The following is a 23,203-nucleotide window of genomic DNA, read 5'->3' on the forward strand; positions in this document are numbered from 1 at the left end:
CTTTAAAAGACTTTCTTTTGCGACACGGCGGAGCTCAGCTGGGATGGAATGGTAGAAGATGAGTCCCGGGAATCAGAGGACCCTGGCAACCCCCTAAAAATGGGTGGCACCAAAATGTATGAATTTCCCGGCCAAATTGCAAAATGGTACGCATGGAAAATGTATGAATGGCCTTTTTTGCCATTAAGGGTGGGTACCTCAAATTTATAAAATTTTCCTCAGAGAAGGGAGGGTAGTAACCAGAAATGTATGAATTTATGAGGGGAACACAACTGCTCTCTCTCTCCACCCCCCCCCCCCCCCCCCCCCCCCCCTCAGCTTGTAATCACGAGTTCCAACAACGGTGAACATCAGCTAAACCATGACTTGATGATTGAGCTGCACAAGAAACACAATACAGAAAATCAACACCACAATTCTGGAAACAAGAAAAGAAAACAGAAGAATTTTCTTATAGCTGCTCCAACCCAATCTAAATCACACCTGGATAAAGCACCTCAGCCAAGTGAATGTAGCAAGCTGGTTGCTCTAGTACTTAAGGAAAACATGTTGCAACAATCTTTGATTGCCAGAATGCATTGGTGGAACATTCAGGTTCAATTCAAGCTATCTGATGTGCGGAACACATCAACACATGTTGATGTGAATGCCCAGCTGCGTGTCCAAGGTGGCACCATCTCCAAAACAAACCAATTGATCTTTGGTAAATATGTGGTAATAATAAAGGACAAGGTAGGTTGTTATACAAACTCTCTGTCCTTGTTTTTTTCTTTTTTGAAATTGACTTGAATTATTTCAGAAAATGTATATTGGAAAAATCTTGAGCTATGAGAAATGGCTAGCTGCAAAAACAAAAAAACAGGCTTTGCGCCCCTGTCTGCAAAAATAATGACAGGCATGAAAAATGTATGAAAATTTTGGAAATCCTCTGAGGGTACGCACAAAACGTGTATGAATGGGCTCTGCAAATGTATGAATTTTTGCAAATTTGCATATTTTTGGTGCCGCCCATTTATAGGGGGTTGCCAGGGTCCTGGAATCAGCCTTGTGGTTTTCAATTGCTGGAGCTTGTATGACTTGGTCAACAAGGTTGAAAAAGTGAACTGCTGCGGACTTTGGCCCACCAGGTTGTCCTGGAAAATTTTGGGGGGACAGCTTTGAATGATTTTTGAAAATCATTGGAATATCCTTGGGTGGGGAACCCTGAGGATGGCACTCGAATATCCTCTGAATGCCCTTTGAAAGAAATTTGGCCGAGCTGGTTTCTCCACCAAAGGCCTTTCGAAGGGCAATCGGAGTTGAACTCCAAAGAGATGATTCAGTGAAACCCGCTGGTTGGGCGGGTTTTTTCCGGATAAATTTGTACTTTCAAAAGTCATCCGAAGTTTTTCCCAAAAATTGGGAAAATGGAGGACTTCCCGTGCGATCTGGGACTCTCGCAGATGTCAATATACTGTAATTACGAAAAAGCTTGTCCCTGCCCGGGACAGAGCTCCAAATATTTGGAACAAAATATTCAGACTTCCACCCAGTACGGCGGAAGTTTTGGAAGATACACAAGTGCACAGCACTTGACGTGCTGGCCTCTTCCAGATCAGTACGCCTGTACCTCTGCGCCTCCCTCTGTCGTCGCTCCGGTCCGGCCAGCCACCCAGTATGACCAGTCCATATCACCCCCCCCTCACCCACTGAAACCTGTTCTGGCACACCCAATCGATCAATATTCTGTTTGCCAAATACCAATCCGTCACAAAAAAACCCCCTCAGGAACACTCAATCAGTTTTCTTAACTCAACCATGTCTGCCCCCAACCAAATCCTTGTTGCTGAAACGCAGTTTGAACAGCTCGAACGGGACCAAGCTGATCCGTGGGATATTCCCACTCAATTCCGGATGGGCCAGCTCAATGACGCCATGCCAGGTGACCCTGCCCCCCCTCTGGCCCTCGGAAGCGCTCCAAGCCCAGCCAGCCATCCTGCGCCGCCGCAGGCCAACGTTGGAGCTCGAACCGTAGCCGGCCGCCAACACCTCGGGCCCGCCCAGGATGTGATCTGTGCGCCGGTCACCAATCCCCCCGAGGCGAGTCCCTCATCTGAGGCTTCAGTTCCCCTCAGACGACCCCGGGCTCGTACTTCATCGCCATTTACCCGGATGTTTCGTTTGATGAGTCAGGCCCGACAAGACGCAGAGGCACCCAACCATGCGGACGTAGGAGGACTTGAAACCGGTTCCTCCACAGCCTCATCTATTGCCGCTTTGATCGAGCACATCCGTGGAGGGAACCATCCCGCTCAAGCCCCGTCATCCCCTGAAATCGTAGTCATGGGGAATGCACGTTGCACGCTCGCCGGACCCCGGAGAACTATCACGCCTATCAACTTGGCCCGCTTGGGTTGCCTGAACCTCGGTGCAGACTCCACCCCAGGTACCCCTGATTCGACGAATTCTTGGATAAGCAGTTCAGCCCCCCCCCGCGAGGCCGCAGCGAACGCTATGGCTTTCTTCTTACGGCACTGTCAGATCCCGGCCGAGGATTTCCACACCCGGTGGTTAATCCAGGATCAAAACATCACTTTGTGGTCCTACTTTTTACGCAGTTTGGAGGCCAACTTGACCCGACTTGGTTTCAAAGCCGGCCCCGCCCGACTCATCTGCAATGGTGCCCGGCTCCTTCAGCAAGTTAGCGAGGAAGAAGATCGGGCTGATCCAGATTGCAGCGGTGCCGCAAGCAACCCACCCGCGGACAACTCTGACAAGGCACCGGGGTCCAACATGGTTGATGCTGATGCCCCATAGGTAACCCCCAGCATGCCTCAATCCCACCACTGTTGCCCATGTCTGTTGGGCATCCAATTTATGCCCTCCCTTGTTTCTCTCTCAAAGTAACTCGAGTACCATGTTAGCAAGTTGATCATCATTTCCTTGCTTCGTGATTGGGACGTCCGTGACGTCCCAATCACAAAGGGTCCCATTATAATTTGTTATTGTTTGCCGAGTGGCAGCAAGAACTGGGGGCGCTTCATCAGATCCACGCTCCCCCAAGAGATGCTATGAGGCCTCGGGGACATGACGGGCTCATTCCCAGTGGTCAGGAAGCCCGGGTCTTTGCGAGTTGTCACACAGGAGAGGATGGCATCAATTGGGCATAGACATTCTATCGGCCGAGAGGACCTGAAGTCCTTTTGGACAATAGAACCGCTTGCGCGCTGAGAGGCCAAGCGAGGACTTGGCGAGATGAAGACCTCACCAATTCCAAGTCCAGAGAGGAACCCTGGGGCCAGAAGGGAAGTCATGACGACTTATGAAGTCCTTTCGGACGATAGGACCGCTTGCGTGCTGAGAGGCCAAGCGAGGACTTGGCAAGATGAAGACCTCACCAAGTCCAGAGAGGAAACCTGGAACCATGGACTTGGAGTCATGAAGAGCTCACAACCTGAGGGGGCCAGAAGCAAAGACATGACGACTTATAGGTCTTGGCCCTTCAGACAGAGGGGACTTTGGAACTTGGAGCCTTAAAGGGCTCAGGGATATGGATGACCCGCGGCGGTCCTCCAAATCAGGAAGATTGAACAGTATTTAATAAAGTGAGTCTCAAAGGACCCAGTGGGGGAACACCAGTCATTTATTGCTAAGACATATGAAACATGTTACAATCAGACACTCAGATAAGAGAAAGTTGAGGGGTGAGGGGATTACATGTACCCGCAGTTGCGGAAGAGGGATTGTATAAGCTCCGGTGTGACCAAGTCGGAGACAAAATCCTTGACGATCGTGGTGTCGTCATTTGTTCCAGTGAGCACCTGGGCTTGCTTGAGGTGGTTCTTCACGACCGCAAAAGTTTTCTCGATGGGGTTGAAATCAGGGCTGTAAGGGGGCAGATATAGGTGGAGCATGTTGCGACGTTTGAACAAGTGAGCGACTTGGCCGCGGTGATGGACCTGGCAGTTGTCCATTACGACGACGCTCCTGGGGCCTGGGAAGGGATTCATGAAAGGAAACTGAACTGCCACTCTGTCAGTATGAGTCCTCAGTGTTACCATTTGAGTGTGGAACACTTACTAAGACTTCATCAAGGAAGTATTCAAAGTCATTTCTTTGAATACCTCCTTGCTGGCACATAACACCTATGAGTCCTTTGGTTGACACCCCAGGGAGAAGCGTGAACCGAGGGCCTTGAAACTCCCGACAAACTCGTTTTGTAGGCCTACCTCGAACCCCCTGTCCGAATCGCCGGTGCTGGGTGGCAATACAAATGGAGGACTCATCTGATAGATAGATAAACAGGGTCAGTGAACACAATCGTTTGCAGGGCACTATGCGGATATAACAAACATCAAACTTACCGACGAAGACAAGATACTCAGGTGGCATGTCGGCGATCCTGATGGTCCATCTTGCTCGCTTCACCGAGTCCTGAGATGGGCTAACGTGTTGCGCAACCTTGAGCGTCAGGCCAAGTCGACGTCGGAGGTCATCGTGGATGGTTGATATGGCATACAGCTCCCACCTGTGTCAATCCAATTCTTCCGCTTTAAACCAAAGATAAATTCACCATTATCTTCGGTTTGGAACCAATGGGAGGGCGGAGCTGGATGGAGCTGATTGGAGCTGGCCTGGGTAATAAATTCCCCCAAACAGCCCCATGCAGAAAATGTTTCATAGCCTAGTGGTTTGCAGCTCTGCTGCAAACCTGGTAATAGGCAGGTTGCTGGTTCAATCCCCCCTGTCCCCATCCCCCATTTGGGGGATAGGGGGCAGGTTTTTGGGGGCAGGTTTAGGGGTTAGGGGTTAGGGATTAGGGGTTAGGGGTTAGGGGTTAGGGGTTAGGGATTAGGGGTTAGGGGGGATATGAAAAAAAAACTTGGGCAATACTGGTCAGAAGCGTGTGGTAACCTTGTTTTCCGCGGTTCTGACACAGCTCCATCCAGCTCCGCCCTCCCATCGGTTCCAAACCAAAGATAATGGCGAATTTATCTTTGGTTTAAAGCCGATGGATTGAATAGCCATGTCTCACAGCTCCCCCGAGGACTCGAGCACCACCTTCTGTATCTCGTCAAGATACAACGTTGGGTCCACACCGATAATATCCAAGATGAAGTCCCGCTCTTCGACGGAGATTGCAAGCGGGCGGCCACAAGGTTTGTATAGCGAGGCGTCTCGGACCACCGAGTGTGTTTGAATGAACATGTTCTTCCAGCGGCTCAGGGATTTGGAGGATATATTCTCATCAACTATAGCGTTGATGTTGTCGCGGGATTTCCCTTGGAGAAGGAGTTTCACCACAATCGTCTTGACCTTGGCGACATACTTCACGTACCCCATGTCCTAATGCATGACATGGAAAAAAAGGTCAGTTTTCTTTGTTGGTATCACTGATGGAATGCGAGACAGTGTGGACTTACTGGGGTGCCCGGAAGATGATTGATACCTGAGAGGTCGAGTGTGGACTGGATTCAAAGGTGGTTGAGGGGCCCGGAAAAACAAGGTGGGCAACCGAGGTGGGGGGTGGGGAATTCGGGATGGGGGGAATCAGGATGTGGGGGGGGAGGAATCCTGTCGGGCGGCCGGACCGGAGCAATGACGGAGGGAGGCGCAGAGGTACAGGCGTACTGATCTGGAAGAGGCCAGCACGTCAAGTGCTGTGCACTTGTGTATCTTCCAAAACTTCCGCCGTACTGGGCGGAAGTCTGAATATTTTGTTCCAAATATTTGGAGCTCTGTCCCGGGCAGGGACAAGCTTTTTCGTAATTACAGTAGACCCAAAAAGTCTACACCACGGGCGCAATTCACCGATGGGACAATGTTCTCCCACCAGTTTGCCTTTGGAGGGGCCGCCTGCACCGGCTTCCGTTAAAATATGGCACTCATGTCATTCTGATGAACGTTGGGCCCACCAGACCGTTGGTTTATCGGTGGGACCGCGGTTTGCAATCGGTTGGGCGGGGCGTCTGAGCGTGCAAAAGGGGGAGACACCTTGGGACCGAGGCAAGGTGGTATGCTGGTCCCCGCAGGGAAACACTGATGACGAGGGGCAGAGGGCATGGTGCAATCAGAAAGCACCATGCACACACTGCGGGCATCTCGATGTCGCTGCGGACCGCAGCAACATCTGATGATTCAGTGGGGATTGGAACCCCGCGCGGCAAGTATTGCAGCAACACTTGGCCGGCTGTCCATCAGCTGGCCACCGGGGTATGTACACACAACGCACCTCTCGATGGCCGGCACAACAACCGGTCACCGAGAGGAGTACACACTCCTCTTGATGGCTGGCCCAAGGACCGGCCATCAGGAGGAGTCCTTGTGCCGGCCGTTGAGAGTTGTCCACACTCCTCTCGATGACCAGCATAACAACTGGTCATTGGAAGGAGGAGTCCACACTCCTCTTGATGACCAGCACAAGGACCGGTCATCGGGAGGAGGAATACATACTCCTCTCAATGCCAACACAGGCTGGCATCGAGAGGAGTACATGCACCTTGATGCCTGGTCTGTGCCATCCATCGAGGGAAGTGTGTATGTACTCCTCCCAATGACCGGGCCTTGGGCCAGCCATCAAGAGGAGTGCGTACTCCTCTCGGTGACTGGTCGTTGTGCCGGCCATCGAGAGGTGTCTGTACTCCTCTTGACGCCGGTGTGTGCTGGCATCAAGAGGAGTGTGGACTCCTCCTGATGACCGGTCCATGAGCTGGTCACCAAGAGGAGTGAGAGGAGTGTGTAATCCTCTTGATGGCCGGCACAAGGACCAGTCATCGAGAGGTTGTTATGTATTGGTGGCCGGCTGTCCAAAGGCAAATCGATCAGCCAGCCAGATGTCGCTGCAGCTGACGCTGCATTCTGATATGCAGCGTCATGATGTCGCTGCGGCCCGCAGCAACAGCGAGATGCCCGCAGTGACAATTGGTTGGAGTGCACACCCGGAATTGCAGCCTATGTAGGTCCCCAGGAAGGTCCTGGGTTCGATTCCTGGGGTCAGAGTCTTCATCAAGACACCAAATGTTGTCTTTGCGTTGAAAACTCGTCTGCACAACGGATTATTTCCATCCGTTGTTGCAGCGGTCAGACCTCCGCATGCTCGACGGGTCGCTTGACATAGACGATGCAGGCCCGTTGGGAACATGTCTGCTGAACCAGACCGTTGTAACAACGGTCTGGGATGTCAGAAACAGGCCCGGTGGTGTAGATTTTCGCAGGGAAATCTAGCTTTTTGGGGTCCAGATCACTTCTGGGAGACCCGCAGATTCCGACGGGAAGTCCTCCAATCTTCGGATGACTTTTGAAAACTACTCGAGCAAGGGCACTTCGATGGTTTTTCGAATGTAACCGCTCCCTTCGAAGGTCACCCGAAGGAAAACCTTAAAAGTGCGTCCGGGGTGTAGCCAATCTCATGACTTAAAGGCTGTGGCCTGCTGACCTGAGCTTCTGCATTCAAAAATGTGGTGCCAAAAACATTAGATGACCCACTGTACATGTATCGCTGCCGTCTTTCTCCGCAGGGGTTTGACTTGATGTCCATATACTTACCTTATCGCTCCTTCTTCCCTTAGCTTGTCTCGCACCTCACATGGCCTCACATCAGCTGCTCTTGAGTCTCCTCACACTCCTTCCGGACATTCAACCGAGTGCCCACTGTAAAACAAATTGCACAAAACCATAGACCCTTCCGAGGGTTGGATCCATCGTACTCGGATTCTTTCGAACCGTGGTGAGCTTCTCTGATTATCCTTCCTCCATGCCTACATAGAAACTATGTGTGTCCCTCCTGCCTCTTGTTATCATTCTACAACCTCCCATCCGCCCATGCCAAGCCGGCCCAGGCCGGCCCAAGGCTCGCTGCGAATCTCAGCTCCCAAGAAAAGAGATTGTGTTTCCTTCCGGTGGATTGTCCATCACATGCTTGCCAGGTTTACTAGATTTCTCTCATTGGAAGCCAATCCGTTTTTCCGACTCTGCCCACCTTCGCTCAGGGTTACCGCGGATTCGACAACAACCACCTTCTGGACTGGTCTGTCGTCACCCCCTCTGTCGTCACTTCCCTCTTGATCTTGCATACCCGTTCAATCGCTGGATTAGATCGCCCATGTTTATCGGCCCGATTGAGGGTACAGCTTAATTATCTATGTGCTGATTGCCTTGGAATTGCTCTTTTCGCCTGCCCATCCATCCCCTTTTTTTTCTGTCTTGCCGCTCTGACCCTGGCCCCTATCTACGAAACGCCGTCATAAATATATAAACAGCAATTCCATAGGAGGGCGGCCCTACCCCTTCCAAGCACCAACTCTCGAGTGCAAGTTTCATTGGAAAATTCCCTCGATTAAATTCACAACAGAACACCACCTTAGTCTAACCCCCAGACTCAGAACACTAACACTCACTCACCTCACATCAGACCATATCATAAGCTCAGATTGCAAGATCCACGTCAAGTTCCATATCCATTCAGCGTAACCTCAAGTGTCTTCACATCCGACTCGACAGCATGTCTGGACCAATCCTTCCGCTCAATGGCCTCACAGTCAGCTTTATGGCACTCCCAACCGTTGTCGGCACATTCTTCAAGCACATCCTTCCATCTCCAGATACTGATCCGGCTCATCGCAGCGAGCTGAAATCAGATGAAGCACTAGCTGTTGCTAAATCAATGAGTCAAAAAATCACTCAATACCCTGTGGAAGACGTGCAGGTCCGCATTTCCTATTTGCCTGTCAAATGTGGCCGTTACTAACATCATTGGTTTTCCCCCCTTTTGTTACAGCGCCTTGCGAATACCTTCCAGCCGGCCCCCTGGAGCGTCAGGGTCATCCGCGTCTCCATTCCTGCTTCAACATGCTCTTCCGCTGCCGAGTACCTCACCGCGGCCTTTGGACCTGATGAGATCAAGAATCTGATTGGTGGACGGCAGTGGTGGCAGCTTCGCGGTAACAAGGACGGCTCAGTCGAGGGGGAATGGATTGCCATGAAGCGCGACCTGCCTCGGTCGCCTTCCTCACGGTCCATGTCGCGTTCCTCGTCGAAACGATCCCCTTCGCCAGCGCCCACCCAGGGCAGATCTTCTCATTCCAAATCACCCGAGGTGTCCATCACAAGGCGCAAAACCATCTTTGGCTCTCTTCGCCGTCACCCCGACGCATCCTCCAAATCATCTGTCAACAACAGCTCGGCTCAACCTACTGACCTACTTGCTGCCCCGGCTTTGCAATCCACTCTGTCCGACGAAGAAAATCTGCCTCACCTGTTCTCCACACTCGACCCCGGCACAACTCCCATTCAACCTGTGGACTCAAACAATCCTAGCTCATCCTCCTGCCAAGACGAGATGCCCAGTGACCCGTACGAGGATGACTTGGATAAGATGCCTTGCATGCTTTATATTCACGGAGGAGGTCAGCATCATCATTTCTCTAGCCGAATGGTTTTTTTACACGAAACCCTGACTTGAACAACAATATTCGAAATCTAGCTTATTACTTTGGCAGCGTTAATACCCATCGGTAAGTCCTCACCCCTCTCTTCCATAGCTCCAGGTGCCACATTCTATAATGCTAGGGGATCTCAGTTGATATAAGTTTGTTTTTCTAGATATACCATCTGGAGGTATGCTCGGAAGATGGGTGGTCGCGCATTTGCTGTCAACTACCGGCTCGCCCCTCAATATCCATTTCCTTGTGCATTGGCCGACTGTCTTGCAGCATACCTCTATCTCATCCGGCCGCCGGAAAATGCCAAGTTACGTGTCACTGGACTTGCCGTCACATACAGTCTCACTTTCTTACTTACCCAATCCTCTTTCTACCGCCATTCAGACACAGGATGGTAGACCCGTCCAAAATCGTCATTGCGGGTGACTCTGCGGGTGGAGGTCTTAGTTTGGCTTTGCTGACTTTGATTCGTGATGTTGGACTGCCGATGCCCGCTGGCGCTGTATTGATCTCCCCATGGGTCGATCTCACACACTCATTCCCGTCCATCATGAGCAACGCCGATACAGACATTATACGTATGTCCTTTTCATCAGCTCTCCTGTGTTGAATGGTCCTAACGAATCCAGTAAACCGTTGTAGCACCCTACGGATTTATGCATCAGCCCAGTGTGCTTTGGCCGCCGCCATCCCTCAAGTCCAGCGTATCTGGCAAAACCTCTGCCATGCCCGCACACCCGTCGGAAGCCCAACCCTCTGCCACAACCTCCGAATCGCAATTCTTAAATCCGAATCAAGATCTTAACCCCTTCAAGCTGAAGGTATGCTCCCAGATCAAAGTCCGCACCGATGGGTCTGATCAGGCCACTACAATCATCGAGCTCAAAGATGGTCAACCAGTCAAAATGGATCAGCAAATTCAACTGTAAGAATCTACTGCGAGACATCTTGAATCTCCTGTGTCTGGCTTCTGACTCTTACCTTTACTCTCTCGTGTGCTTGCCGACTGTCCTCAGCTACGCTACCAATGATCAATTAACTCATCCATACTGCTCCCCTCTTTTCTCACCAAGTCTAGGTGGATTGCCACCCTTGCTGATCGTAAGTATAATTCCCTATCTCGAATAATTGAAGCTCAATGCAGGTCACTGATTCTCACTCTCTTATTGTATTCTGTGCTGTGTAGATTGCTGGCGAGAACGAAGTTCTCAGGGATGAAATCATTTATGTAGGTCGCTCTAGCCAAGCAATTTTCTGTTGAATTTTGCTGACAGTAGATTTTTCATTATTGTTGGTTTGACAGCTTGCTCATCGTGCCGCACACCCAGACCGATATCATTTACGGGAAGATTTACTGAACGCTCACCCCGAGAGGAAAGCCAAGGCGGCTGAATACCCGCCGACCAAGGTTCACCTTCAGGTCTACGGTGAGTTTCATTTCGATGCCTAAAACTATTACAGCCCGGTTTATTGACTATGAGCCTCTTTGTTGTTCCCTGAATCCAGATGAGATGTTTCATGGTGAGTTTCATGTCTCAAGCTGAGAGGTTCTTATCCGGGGAGTACTCACCCATCCTTTTGAATCGCTTTAGTTCTGCCCATGTTCTCTTTCCTTCGACCGGCCAAGTATTGCTACAGGGCAATCGGCTCCTTTTGTAAATTCGTCACTGCTTCCGAAACCGAAAACACTCCGAATACTTCTAGCAAGCCCAGATCACCCAGTCAGGTAAGCTTCCCTTCCTGGGTTGTCATAGCGTTGTCATCTGAAGCTAAAATTTGGCCTTCGGACTCAAAGGATGAAAGACACGAGCCCGAACAGAGCGGGTCAGCGCCCCCGCCCGGCTCGTTAGGCAACATGCAGGTGTCTGCGTCGACAGATTCCTCGCAGATGCCTGAATCCAATCAGCCGATCTTCACGTCGAAGCTCACATCTCCACCAGCACAGCTTCCCACGCCGCCTCCCTCTCCGCTGGTCGCACGCATTCCGTCTGACCGAAAACTCTCTCGCATCGCACCTGACGCGCCACCTCGGCCGACTCTTCCAGAAGCCACTTTGGCCGAACTGGAACACACCATCTACCACGCCTCATTCCCGGAACGACGCCCCGAGTTTGTGGACGAAATGATCCGTGAACGGGTGGCTCTTGATGGGCACATTAGACCCTTGGAAGATGAGGCCGAGCTCGATATCCTGAGAATCTCGCCCAACGACTTAGGAGTCATCAAGGACGGGCCTCTCAGACGATGGGCTGAAGGTCGGAAGATCTGGGATCACAAGCAAGTCATAGTTTCCACTTCGCGTCACTTTCCTGGCTTGTCTCCAAAAAATAGATTGCTTATGTTCTATCTTGCACGAAAAACAGATTCATGGGAAGATATAAGAAGATCCAGGTCCAACGAGAGCATCACATCAAGCGGTCAAACAAGTTGAGTCGTAAACACCTGCACTAGGATCTTTCCTGGTCGAATGGGTGACAAGATTTCTAAACGATTTACTGACTTTCATTTTTCTTTCCCACCATCAGACGTGTCAAAGAGACCATGAAAAAGCTCTCCGAGCCGCACATGTCGCAGAAGAAAAACAAGAAGAAAAGGCATGGCCGGAAGCCCTCTGCTAGTGCAGACCCATTGCCTGAACCGGTCAGTAATGCAGCAGCCTCCACGAACTGTGACGGAGTCGCTGCCCGGGAGGCCCCTTGTGAGCAGCCAGATTCCTCGGCAGAAGAGGCTCCTGCGGATCGGTTCGGATGGACGTTGTCGGACGACGAGCGTCCTCCACCCAGCTCGATCGCGGCCAGGAAAGATACTTCTGAGGCCCTCAAGGTACTGTCTTTTTTTCGTTCCTGCGTCTAATTTACCTTGATTTGCATTCTTCAGTTTTCTGTGCTGATCGCGCTTTTCTCTCTTGGTCTTTCCTACTGCTGGATTCGTCTGGACTTTGATAGTTGGCTAAGGTACTCGAACATCAGCATCAGTCCAAACATGCTATGCGTCTTTGACCACCTCTTGATCGGTCTCGAGTGATGCTATTTATTTACACATACAGATACATTATCTGACTTTTTTGTTATAGCTTGGTGATAACGGTTCGGTTTTCTTTCTTCTACTCTTCATTAACTTCCTGGACGTGTCTTTTTTTTCCACATTGTCTCCCCAGATGTACTGCCAACATTACTGATTTTACTGCTCAAAGCTTTCAATGTTAAAAATGCTGCTTCGCTTTTCTTTCCGCCCTGATTTAACCCCTTGCTTAATCATTTGTTTTCTTCTTTCTCAACTTGGTTACATACCATTACCATGTATCGTGGCCTCAAGATCTGCGAGCCTCCCTTGTTAGCCTATTTGTATCACAAACATTTTCCACTTGCATATTTTAAGGCCTTTTTTTGGCAACAAACTAAACAAATAATCATTCAGCTGTCCTGAATTGTTCATGACTACACCAAGAACCAGTCATCAGGGGAGTTAAAGCTGAGAAACATTTACCACCCAAACACCCAATGTAGAGCAGCAATTCTAAAATGGCACATAAAATATCATCCCTGTGTTATGATTTTATGACTTGAAAAATTTATGTTTTCAACTTCAAACTTGGATGCAAATGGTCATTAGGTGTGTTCAAATTGGAGATCATAAAATTCTCAAATCATAAAATCACAACACTCACTTTTGAGGGATATAGCATTGCTCTACTTGTGTTTGGGTGATACATGTTTTTTATTGGCTTAAAAGTTTATAATTTTATGGTGTAATCATTTTATGCAAGTCAACTTTGAGCACCACTATTGTATATTGAGCAAAATTACTATGTATTTGTAAGTCTGAGAGATGAATAGTGGAGGTGATTTTCAAGCAAGCAATTTCAAAATACGGAACACTTGTGAATGATTATACTACAAAGCTGTTGCCCAGCCTGCTACTTTCTCAATGGGTATTTTACCCAACTCAGCTTTTGGAGACTTTGAAGTGGCCAAGGTCAATCGTCATAAACTTTCAACTCGCCATCATCCTCACTACCGTCGTCATCATCGTCATCTTCCTTTCGTCCTTCGAGCGCGCGATCATTATGACAAGGATGAGAAGTTTTGACAACCTGTCTGATCTCGGGCAGGCGAGGATTGTCGGCCAGTCGCCCGGCGCGGATTTTCTGCTCGATCTCCGGTGGGGCCAGACGGGCCTTCTTAGGCCCTGTCGATGAGCTGTCGTTGTCCTCTCCATCCCTGAGGTCCTGTTGCCGACCTGTTGCTGGCGCTGGAGACGAGGTGGAACTCGGGCCGGGATTGACGCTGGGCTGCGTCCGTCTGCTTGCCCCCACTCCGTGCTCGATAAATCGCCGGCTCGCCCCTCCGATTAACTCCTGTCGCCCCTCTTGTGATTTCGAACCGCGCGCTGTCCTTCGGAAATACGAACGCAAGTTTTCCTAGTGTTATCACAAATCAAACACGGGTTGTCCTCTCCCATTGATTAATATCATCCTCATTACAAAAAATAAACGCGTCGTTTTTTCTTTTAACAGTACGATAGGGAGGGGAAAGTAGGTGTTGTGTCTCGTGGGGAAGACTCACTAGTTCGGGTTTCATCACTCGGTCCTCAGCCGACCCGACCATGAATTCGACATAAGCTGATAGTACCAGTAACACCAACAAGGTTACCAAAAGACCGATCATCAATATTTAATTAACCTGGTGGGTGATGACAGGAACGGAATGAGTTTGCAGTAGGCAGAGAGGATTTACCACCGAGTAAGTCGTCTAAGGACTCAGCCAAGACACCTTGGAGGTTGATCTTGGTTTTGCGTGAGAGCTCATTCGTAGACGAGGGCGCTGATGAGGGTGCAGCAAGGTTAGGCAGGCGGGAAGAAGCCGATGGTGGGGGAGCAGGCTGTCGTAGCTGGGCGAGGTGGTCCTTCAATGACCGCGAGCAGGCGTGTACGCTTTCGACAAGTTCCGAGCATTCCGGAGCCGCGCGCTTCTCCGGCCGCCCGGTCTCATCCATCCGCGAGGTCTTGAAGGGCTAAGAGAGATACTTCCCGCTGTTCCCGAATCTTGTTCGTTTAGTGCGCCGGGTTTTCGGAAGGTTCCGGTCGAACAGAGAATTTCCAAACGCCGGACTCAGACATTGGAACCCGCAGAGTTGCTATTATGTAACCTCCACAATGAGTCCCCCGGCGGAGTAAACCACTTGTTGCATTGCACCGGCCTGATTGGCAGGGTTCCGGTCGCACGGCGTCTGCCGACTCTCCCCTCATGCAGAGGGACAAGGACAGTGGCTCTTTTTCATTTTTTATTGATGCAGATTTGGTTTGACAGACGCCGCGAGACGCGTCCAAGGCATATCTACATCCGTGCAACTAGAACCTTGATGGAAGCTTAGGTCTGCATGATTTGGAAGCAAAACTGCCAAGGTTTTGTTGGACCAAGCCAAAAGCTCAGAAGACAAGAATTATTGGATTGGACAATTATGTGATGATCATTATTAATCAAGTACTAAGTAATGATAGATAGAGAAAAGGAGACACAAGGATGTGTGTGTTTGTTTGAAGTAGGTCTATAAATTGATGGCGCGAAGGAAAAAGAAGAGAAGAAGAAAAGAAAAAACAAGTGTACAACTGATTATGACTAGAAAAAACTAAAACAAAAAAGAAACCAAATAAAATGGATATGCAAACACAGACACCAGGTAGGATGAGGCAGAGCGAAGGGGGTGGAAGGCGACTTTTGAGGTTGTTTGTGGTCTTTGTTCAAGCGGACAAGAGAATGTGGATGTGTACAAACAAGCAATCAAGTAGAGAAAGACAAAACTGACCAAAACTGTATTTTTTGTATCTTTTATAGATTTTATTTTATTGGGTTGAAAAGGGGAGAGAAAGAGGGGATACAAGAAGGGAGGATCAAGCGAGTTTGACGGGGCCTTTGGAGCGTTTCATTTGGGACTGGATGGGTCTGGATGAGGATGGCGGGTGAGCGGCGGAAGACGGGTCGGAGAAAGTGGGCCTCGAGAGGACGGAGGAGGCGGTGGAAGCGGCGGAGGACATGACGGTGGATCCGACGGAAGACATGACGGAGAGAGTGGGGCGCGGGGAGGAGGTGAGGAGGGTGGAGGGGGGCCGCCGGGAGGAGGAGGCGTCGGAGCCGATGTCCGAGAGCTTCACGACCAGTCGGGACGAGGAGGGCGCGTGTGAGGATGCATGCGAGGGGGCCTGCGAGGGGGCTTGCGAGGTCATGAGGGACGAGGCGGGGCGGAAGGAGGCGTACGTGTTCGAGGTGATCTCGGACAGGCTGGAAAACGCGCCAGAGGTGATGGTGGAGATCGACGAGGCTTGGGAGGAGCTCGACGGAGGCTTGTTGGCCATCGCCCGGGACTTCGGCGAGCGCGGTCGCCGGCCTGGCTGGCGGTGACCGCCAGCCTTCCCAGACTGCTTCTGCCCCCCTCCAGCTCGCTCTTCCTCTTCCCTCTCTTCATCCGCCAGGGCTGCCTGTCGGGCAGCGATCTGCAGCCGTAACAATTCGGCCTATTATTGCAACAACAACAGAGAACAGGTCGTTAGGACTACCGAAGCAACGATAACCGAGAAAGAGTGTTGACTTACCCAGGCTGGGAGTGGTTGGATCTTGCCCAACAGCTGCTTGAGCACGTTTTTCCAACGCTTGAATTCGGTTTGGTTGTCGGCATGGAAGAGGATCTCGGAGCCGTCCTTGAAAACGAGACGGAAGGTGAATGGGGGTAGGATCTCGCCTTGGTCGTTGATCGTGCTCTGTTTCGGCTGCTCGTTCTCGTCTACGTTCTCGTTCCCGCAGTCTTGGAGAGAGACCACTTCGGCCAGTCGGATCTCGGCGGAGAGCTTCTTCATGATGTCGTTGTACGCAAAAAGCGAGCCGCCCGTCGCCTTGAACGTCCTTCTTCTCCAGGTCTGAAGAATGATAAGAATCAGCAAGCATTTTAAGAATGGACAGGGATCGGTGGACGGCTTACCAGACAATCAGCGCCCAACTGGCTGAGAACACCTTCGTGCCATACTTCCTGCCACCATTCAGCGATCTTAAGACCCTTCAGGCACTCTGAGCCCGAGTTGGGAATCGTGGCGTTCGGAAGCTTGGGGATCGGCGGGAGCGATAGAAACTCAAGACTGACTTGGCCGATCGGTCCCGAGAAGGTCCGGCGCATCTGCATCTCAGCTTTCACAGGATCTTCCAACGCAGACATGCATGGAACGACCGCGTGTTTCCATTTGCCCAAGCATTCCTGCGCGTATTGTTCAAAGTTGACGAGCGCAGTCGCAAGTACATGGTTTCGATCGAGCAGGCCCACGAGGGGATGAGGTGCTGCCCGAGCAGCCAGTTGGCGAGCCAGAGCGGCCTTTTCGCGCTCCATCATTTGAATCTGCTGTTGTTTCTCTTGCAGCATCTGCTGCTGATGTTTTGAGCTCCGCTTAGAGGAGGCGCCAAAGAAGCCAAACAGACGTTTAGGACTTTGGGGGACGGCTTGCGGGAAGGCCTGGGAGACGGGGCGGGGCGGAGAGACAGGCTGGGGCGGAATTGGCGGCTTGAGGTGGGCATTGAGTGGCTCGTTCAGTGGGATACAGAAGGCTAGACTGAACTCGAGCTTCTTGGCTCGAACAAGCTCGAATTCGACGCCGATCGTAACTTCAGGCTCCAACTTGTAGAACGGGGTCCTGACCTTATGAAGCCCATTGTCGATTACCACTTGAAAATGAGCTGGGGGTTGGGATGTTGGTAATCCGCGAAAGACCAATTTGGACACTTTTTCAAAGGCAGGGCGCACAGCGGGGGACATCAGTCTCTGCTTGGCTTCCGAAAAAAAAGGTGCGGCTCACTTTTGATGAAAACTCGCCCGATCTTGTTAACATTGTCGTTTTGAGCCCAAAAAGCTTTCAGTTGAGCTGCGTGTTGGTTGATATCCGACACCTTTCTGAGCTTGCGCCAATTACGATTGGCCGCCACATCGCCTGCCACGCCAGCGGTCATTGTATGATCGGAGGCGACCACTATCTCGTCTGGCTCAGAGACGCGATACGTTCGCTGTGTCGGGAAAACAAATACGTAGATGAGGTTAGATAACAGATGAGAAACCTAACCTAGCGAGAACGGAGACACTGACGGATTTATTAGCTTTATCCAAGACTTGATTGAGCGGCTCTTGTAAGTTCGTCTTGGCCATTGCGGGTTGAATAGTGTTGTGGAGTAAGGCGGATGTAATCTTTGAGTTTTCCTTGTCGACAGCCATGGAATGACGCTTGACGGGGGTAGACTGATAGAGAAGTAAGTGGACCTCAGCTGAGGACACAAAGAAAAGGCAGTGTAAAGCGATGGAGACCAGGTTGGATAAAACATACCTTGACAGCAGCCTTGGCACCAGCACCAGTACCAGTCTCGTCCAGGTCAGCGCCACCAGTCGACGCGCTGCGTCTCCTCCGTCCGGCGCCCTTGATCATGACCAGCTTGCTGGGTAGGGAGGCGGGCTCGGCAGCGTTCAAGCCATCCGGTCTGGAGAGCGAGACGGAAGAATCGCAAGACTTGGACCCGTCTTCGGTGGCTTGGAAGCCGCGCGCGAGTTTATCGAGTCCACTCGACATCGCACTCAGGTTCCCGGGCTCGAGTTGAGCTTCCTGGAGCCCGAGTAAGTTGTCAGTGCTCGGCAGTTTCACTTGCTGGGCCCTCATCGGAGGCCTCGCTTGAATCTCTTTGAGAGGGCCCATAGTGACGGTCGAGCGACTCGGTTCATCCGAATCTATCGTGAGATCCCGAGACAGTTCGAGTTTTTCTTCCTCGCCATTCAGTCCCAGTTTGTGTATTGATGCCGAATGAGAAGTGGCTGCCCGGGAGAGCATGCTCAGAGAGGGCTCCTCAGACTCGTCCCCTAGTTGCGAGGCGCGCTCTCGATCCCGGATTCGATCGTGGATCTTCTTGCGAGTGATTCTGGGTCTGTGTCCACTTGGACTGCCAGGTCCACTCTCGCCTCCCGTATCAGACTCGGATGCCACAGTTTCGCTTGTCGGACGAACCCATGCAGTCGTAGCCGCGCCAGAAAGCTGGTTTGATGAGGGGAAAGGCGAGCTGTGTGGCACTTCGGGCAGATTGTAGGCAGACGGTGTGCCGGCAGACAGCGCTTGGAGGGCCGGGTGGGCAGTATGACCACTGGAGGGCACCGGTGGTGGCCTAGGTAAAGGTCGTCGAGGGCTGGTATGAGCAGATGGAGCTTCGTCAATATCCATCGGAGCCGCAGAGAGAGGGGGTGAGGGGGGATCGGGAGTCGGGAGTTGGTCGGTGTAAGAGGCGCGAGGTGTTGAAGACAGCATCGGTTGGGAGGGTGCTAATGACATGGTATCTAGACCTTCGACATCGAGAGTTGATGATTCAAGAATTGAGGATATCATAGAGGCTTCGCCAACTGGAAAGGAGGAGAAAACAAGTAAATAAACAGATACATATCCGCGTGAAGGATATCTGAACTTACAAATACTGTCGTCGAGCCCTAGGCTGGAGAGCGAGATGGGCTGGAATGAAGCCGCTTGAGGGGTGGCTTCAGACGCGGAAGGTGCCTCGGAGACGTGAATGGTATCCGGCTGCTCGGGAGGCAGGACTGATTCCTGTGGTTTCATGTAAGGGAAGCGAGAACGCGGTTTGGTCTCATCATTTGCGGGAAGAGCGTCATTCTTCTGTTTTGTAGCTTCATCGGCTTGTTGGGTGTTTGCACTTTGGCTCTCCTCAGCAGAAACAAGATCATCAGCCAGGCGATTTCGGTCTTGGTCGTCTTCAGGAGATGTCGGAGACTGAGTCTGAGCGGCCTGAGCATTGACGAGCTCTGCTAAGTCAGGAGATGTGAGCAATTCATCGACCATTTGATCCACTGGATCTATTTCGCTCGATTGACTGTTCGCAGTGTATGAGGTATCGTGGCCTGGATGGAGGAGCGATTCTTTTGAATCATCGTGAATGACAACAGAGCTTTGGGAGTGGTTCATGACATCATCAGCTTCTTCATCTTCTTCTTCTTCCTGGTGCTTTTCGTGCTCATTGGAATCGTGGTGAGTGAAGCCGTTGACTTGTGTCGTAGTGCCCGACGACTCATTCCAAAATTCAGATGGATGCGAGTGGTGTTCAGGATTGGGGTGGTCGATCAACGCTTGAGGGGCTTCGCTGAGATCAGATTCAGTGCTGATGTCTGATGTATCTTCGGGTTTCGAGTCGGATATTTGCGAATCCGAGGATGAAGCGTTACTGGTCCGGCGCCATTCTTCTTCCCATTCAAACTCGAGCACGTCTTCGCCGCCCCAGGTAACCGTTTTGCGACGCTCACGACGCCTATTCGGGCAGCTTAGCGCAGACGGGGCTCGGCAATCCTGACCACCCTTTTCGGGTTCAGAGGCGTAGCCGGAGGACCGGGAAGCATGAGGGGGAGTGAAGCTTCGGGGACCACCAAGTCTCTGCGTCTTGAGCACTCCGTTGGCGCTGCCACCTGCGCGGGGGGAAGTCGGAGGGACAGGCAGATCGGGTCTGGTATGCGATGGCGGAGTGCCAGGAGCCACGTCTGAATCGTGAGAGGAAGCTTCGTCGCCTTCAGAGGATGGAGTGAATGATGTGGAGGGGGATGACGAGGTTGCGCGGTTGAGGTGTTCGGAGGAGCTAGAGGTAGACTTGTTGATTGATGGATCCGAGCCAGACGCTTTGAAGGGGGATGAGGTGACTAGAGCGTTGCGCGTGAGAACATTGAATGCGCTGCTTTGCCGAGGAGGGGGGCGGGCCTTCTGGTTCATCTGATTGATCATTTGCAGAGGTGGTGCAGAGGGTGGGAGGTTAGGATGCGGTCGAGGAGGGATGGGAAGGTTCTCGTCGCTTTTGCGCTTGGTGCCAGGCTTGTGAGGGCCTTGGAGGGGAGTCGAAGGGGTAGGAGTTGGTAAGGGGCGAGTGGCAGTTGGGGGACGATGGGTATCTGCAGCTGACGAAAGTTGGGAGGCAATTCCAAGGCCTTGCAAAGCAGCTGCCATTTGGCTCTGAGTACCTGGGGCACGCTGTGGGGTGAAGGAGATGCGAGAGCCCGGGGTAGAATGTGCGGCGGTCTGTGCGACGGTAGATGGCTGATGATTGAGTGCTGGACGGGATGGCTGATTGGGAGTGAAAGGTGCGGATTTGAAAATGGACGACGAAACCAAACTTGCCTGTCCCAGACGCTTGAAAGCTTCACTTTGTCTAGGAGCAGCAGCCGACGAATGTAACTGGTTTTCGCCACTAGCAGCTGTTGTCAAGAGAAGAGTGCAGTTTTAGTATTCATTGGACGATGAGCTGGGGCGAGGGTGAATGGACTTGATGACTCACTACGAGAAGATGGTTCTTTCTCGGAATCCTTCTGGTCCGCTCGGGGCAATGTGCGAGCCGAGTTAAGTCTCGATGAGGAGGGTTTACTGGAAAGCTCGCGAGGAGTCATGTTGGCCGAGTTGGAATCCATGCGAGTGGAGACTGCTGATGATTTAGATGTCGCGTCAGAGGGGTCGCGCGACGTTCGGCTAGAGAGTCTAGGGGTGAGGCTCGATGGATCGCAGGTGCGCATCCTATACTACAAGGGCCGCCAATGGATGGCTAGTGGAGTGGCTAGCCGGTACCTGAGGGGGCAGGGGTTATGCGCAGAGTGAATGCGAAACGATGAATTGGAGCCCGTTCAGTCGAGCCGGCAAGCGCTTGGACAAGTGGGTGGATCTGAGCTGGAAGGATTCAGGTATTCAAACACTTGAGCCGAGTGGGACCGGAAGTTGGGTGATGATTAGAATAGCCAAGTGCATGGCCGAAATGAAGAAGAGAGGACCCACAGTTTCAGAATTTTCAAAAGGCTGCTGGGACAGCCGGTCAATGCTACAGTGGAGTCGTGGGTATCGAAATGTGCTCGTTGATTTTTTTGAGATCGAGAAGTAATAAATGGCTCTGAGGGCGACGGGATGAAGTGGATCGGATTGGAAAGGAGACGTGATGAGCCTGTGAAGTAAGGCAGGAAGTGCGTATTGAGATCGGCAAGAAGTTCCGGGCAATGGAAGACTGACGGCGATGGTGTCGTGGGCGATCGAGAGGAGACGGTTGGATGAAAGTCTGCTATGTATTTAAGCACTGATGTGTATGTATCAGTGCTGAGGGAATCAGTAGAAGGTCCATCAACTAATGCTCTCGGAGGAAGCCCACTTACCATTCAGAGATGGGAATGGTGAGCCTGTTCGCTAGGCGGCGTGCTCCAAGAAGGGTTGCTTTGCTCTTCTTTCTGTCTGACAGCCTTCAAGTGTCCCTCGAGAAAAGAAAAAGGACTCCCGACTGATGAAACACACGCGTCTCGCATCCCAAGCCCCTCTTCACCCGCCGCCCGGCACGACACGCCCTCACGCGACACGCTAAACCTTCAGGAGCTGCATGTATGCTATCCACCGAGAAGCCTATGTATCCATCCGCCTGAACCTTAGCAGATTACTACCACAACTCTGATGGTTATACCACCCCAGTGGCAGACTGTGGACCCCTCCCATTGAGATCCCATTGTAAATACCTCATCAGGCCCTTGCATGGAATACACAGTTGGGCACTACATAGAAATACTCAAGACAAGATCTCCGTGCCACCCTCTTACACCATGAAAAAATTGATGTGAATAGGTGTCAGGTGACATTCAGTAACATATGCTGAAATTCCAGTGGTAATCCAACATTACTCCCCTTGAATGACAATGGCCCCTTTATCATCATCAGGGGGTTCTACCCCTTGTCCATAAGTTTATGGTTAAAGTTAAGGCTGGAGTTGGCTTCACATCACCTACCACCTAGTACCCTCAGTTTTTTCATGGTGTTAGCTCTAGCTTAACAAAGCCTCTTGGGCGGAGGGTCCGGGGGACCCCACCCAGAGGGCTCTCTGCAGGAGAGGCTCATGAGTTATGTCTTGATTTAAGCAGGAGCAGAAAGGATCTGCTACACTACAAATCCCAACTAATATAAAAAAACTGAATACACAGAGTTGTAGGTTCTGTTCTTGTGAGGAATTTGAGCCACTTGTCTAACTTGTAGACAGAAAAACAACTCCTGGAGTCCCAAACAAGTGGAACCTTATTTGGAAGACTTGTGCATTTTTGATCTTTTGAAAAAGGTCATTGTGATAGAAAAAATCTGAGTAGACCAAATTGTAGAGAAAGAGAATTAGAATAGGGTCCACATAGGGCATATTGGTGGAGAGGCTGGGGGAGGAGCTATAAAAAATTTGAAAACCTCTCAGCCAAATGAACTTTCTGCTCCTGCGTAAAATTTGGGATAATCCGTAAGTCCCTCCCTGCAGGAGGGGCGGCTTTGCCGCCAGCCACAGCAAGCCTCCCACCAGGGGGGGCTTGTGTTAAGTTAGCTCTTTGCTCCTTAAGTGAAGAGTCCAAACCAGACTCTTACACTCACATCAAATCTAGCAACTTCTGGTGTGACTGTGCACAGTGGGTTGATTGGAGTACATTACCTGGCACCCCACAGGCACAGGGGCATATTTGTACACACAATCTTGCGGCTGTCCTGTCTGTTTGCATGAAAACAGAAATTAGCACCACTCCATACTGTCCTGAACCTTTGCATGCAAATGGAAAAGAAAACTGTCATATTGGGGGGTTCTTTGAATCCCCCCATTATACTTTTCTGTCTTTTTTCATCTTTTTGACAACCTCTGAATGACCGGTCAGCGGGTCATCCAAGAGGATACAACCTCTTGATGACCGGTCAGCCCGCCATCCAAGAGGATACAACCTCTCAATGACCGGTGTGG

General features: G+C 51.3%; 4 protein-coding genes across 4 annotated transcripts; 2 read left to right on the forward strand and 2 right to left on the reverse strand.

Annotated features, from left to right (window-relative positions):
* Positions 1-1,797: 1,797 nt before the first annotated feature.
* On the forward strand, positions 1,798-2,796 carry PtA15_5A403 (uncharacterized protein; the record flags this gene model as incomplete). Its single annotated transcript, XM_053169161.1, has 1 exon — positions 1,798-2,796. The coding sequence occupies one exon, from the start codon at positions 1,798-1,800 to the stop codon at positions 2,794-2,796; it is 999 nt and encodes a 332-aa protein (XP_053020385.1).
* A 5,683-nt stretch (positions 2,797-8,479) lies between these two features.
* On the forward strand, positions 8,480-12,418 carry PtA15_5A404 (uncharacterized protein; the record flags this gene model as incomplete). The annotated part of the gene is made up of 15 exons (XM_053169162.1): positions 8,480-8,683; positions 8,756-9,383; positions 9,461-9,491; positions 9,580-9,726; positions 9,804-9,997; positions 10,062-10,344; positions 10,436-10,520; positions 10,606-10,647; positions 10,723-10,846; positions 10,926-10,940; positions 11,012-11,145; positions 11,215-11,696; positions 11,783-11,845; positions 11,945-12,242; positions 12,365-12,418. The coding sequence occupies 15 exons, from the start codon at positions 8,480-8,482 to the stop codon at positions 12,416-12,418; spliced, it is 2,784 nt and encodes a 927-aa protein (XP_053020386.1).
* A 977-nt stretch (positions 12,419-13,395) lies between these two features.
* PtA15_5A405 (uncharacterized protein) lies at positions 13,396-14,414 on the reverse strand (the record flags this gene model as incomplete). Its single annotated transcript, XM_053169163.1, has 3 exons — positions 13,396-13,839; positions 13,985-14,040; positions 14,156-14,414. The coding sequence occupies 3 exons, from the start codon at positions 14,412-14,414 to the stop codon at positions 13,396-13,398; spliced, it is 759 nt and encodes a 252-aa protein (XP_053020387.1).
* Positions 14,415-15,309: 895 nt separating this feature from the next.
* On the reverse strand, positions 15,310-20,984 carry PtA15_5A406 (uncharacterized protein; the record flags this gene model as incomplete). Its single annotated transcript, XM_053169164.1, has 8 exons — positions 15,310-15,930; positions 16,009-16,329; positions 16,392-17,179; positions 17,254-17,458; positions 17,538-17,687; positions 17,773-18,827; positions 18,894-20,672; positions 20,753-20,984. The coding sequence occupies 8 exons, from the start codon at positions 20,982-20,984 to the stop codon at positions 15,310-15,312; spliced, it is 5,151 nt and encodes a 1,716-aa protein (XP_053020388.1).
* Between the last annotated feature and the right edge of the window lie 2,219 nt (positions 20,985-23,203).

The sequence above is a fragment of the Puccinia triticina genome, chromosome 5A (genome assembly GCF_026914185.1).
Source record: "Puccinia triticina chromosome 5A, complete sequence".
NCBI lineage: Eukaryota > Fungi > Basidiomycota > Pucciniomycetes > Pucciniales > Pucciniaceae > Puccinia > Puccinia triticina.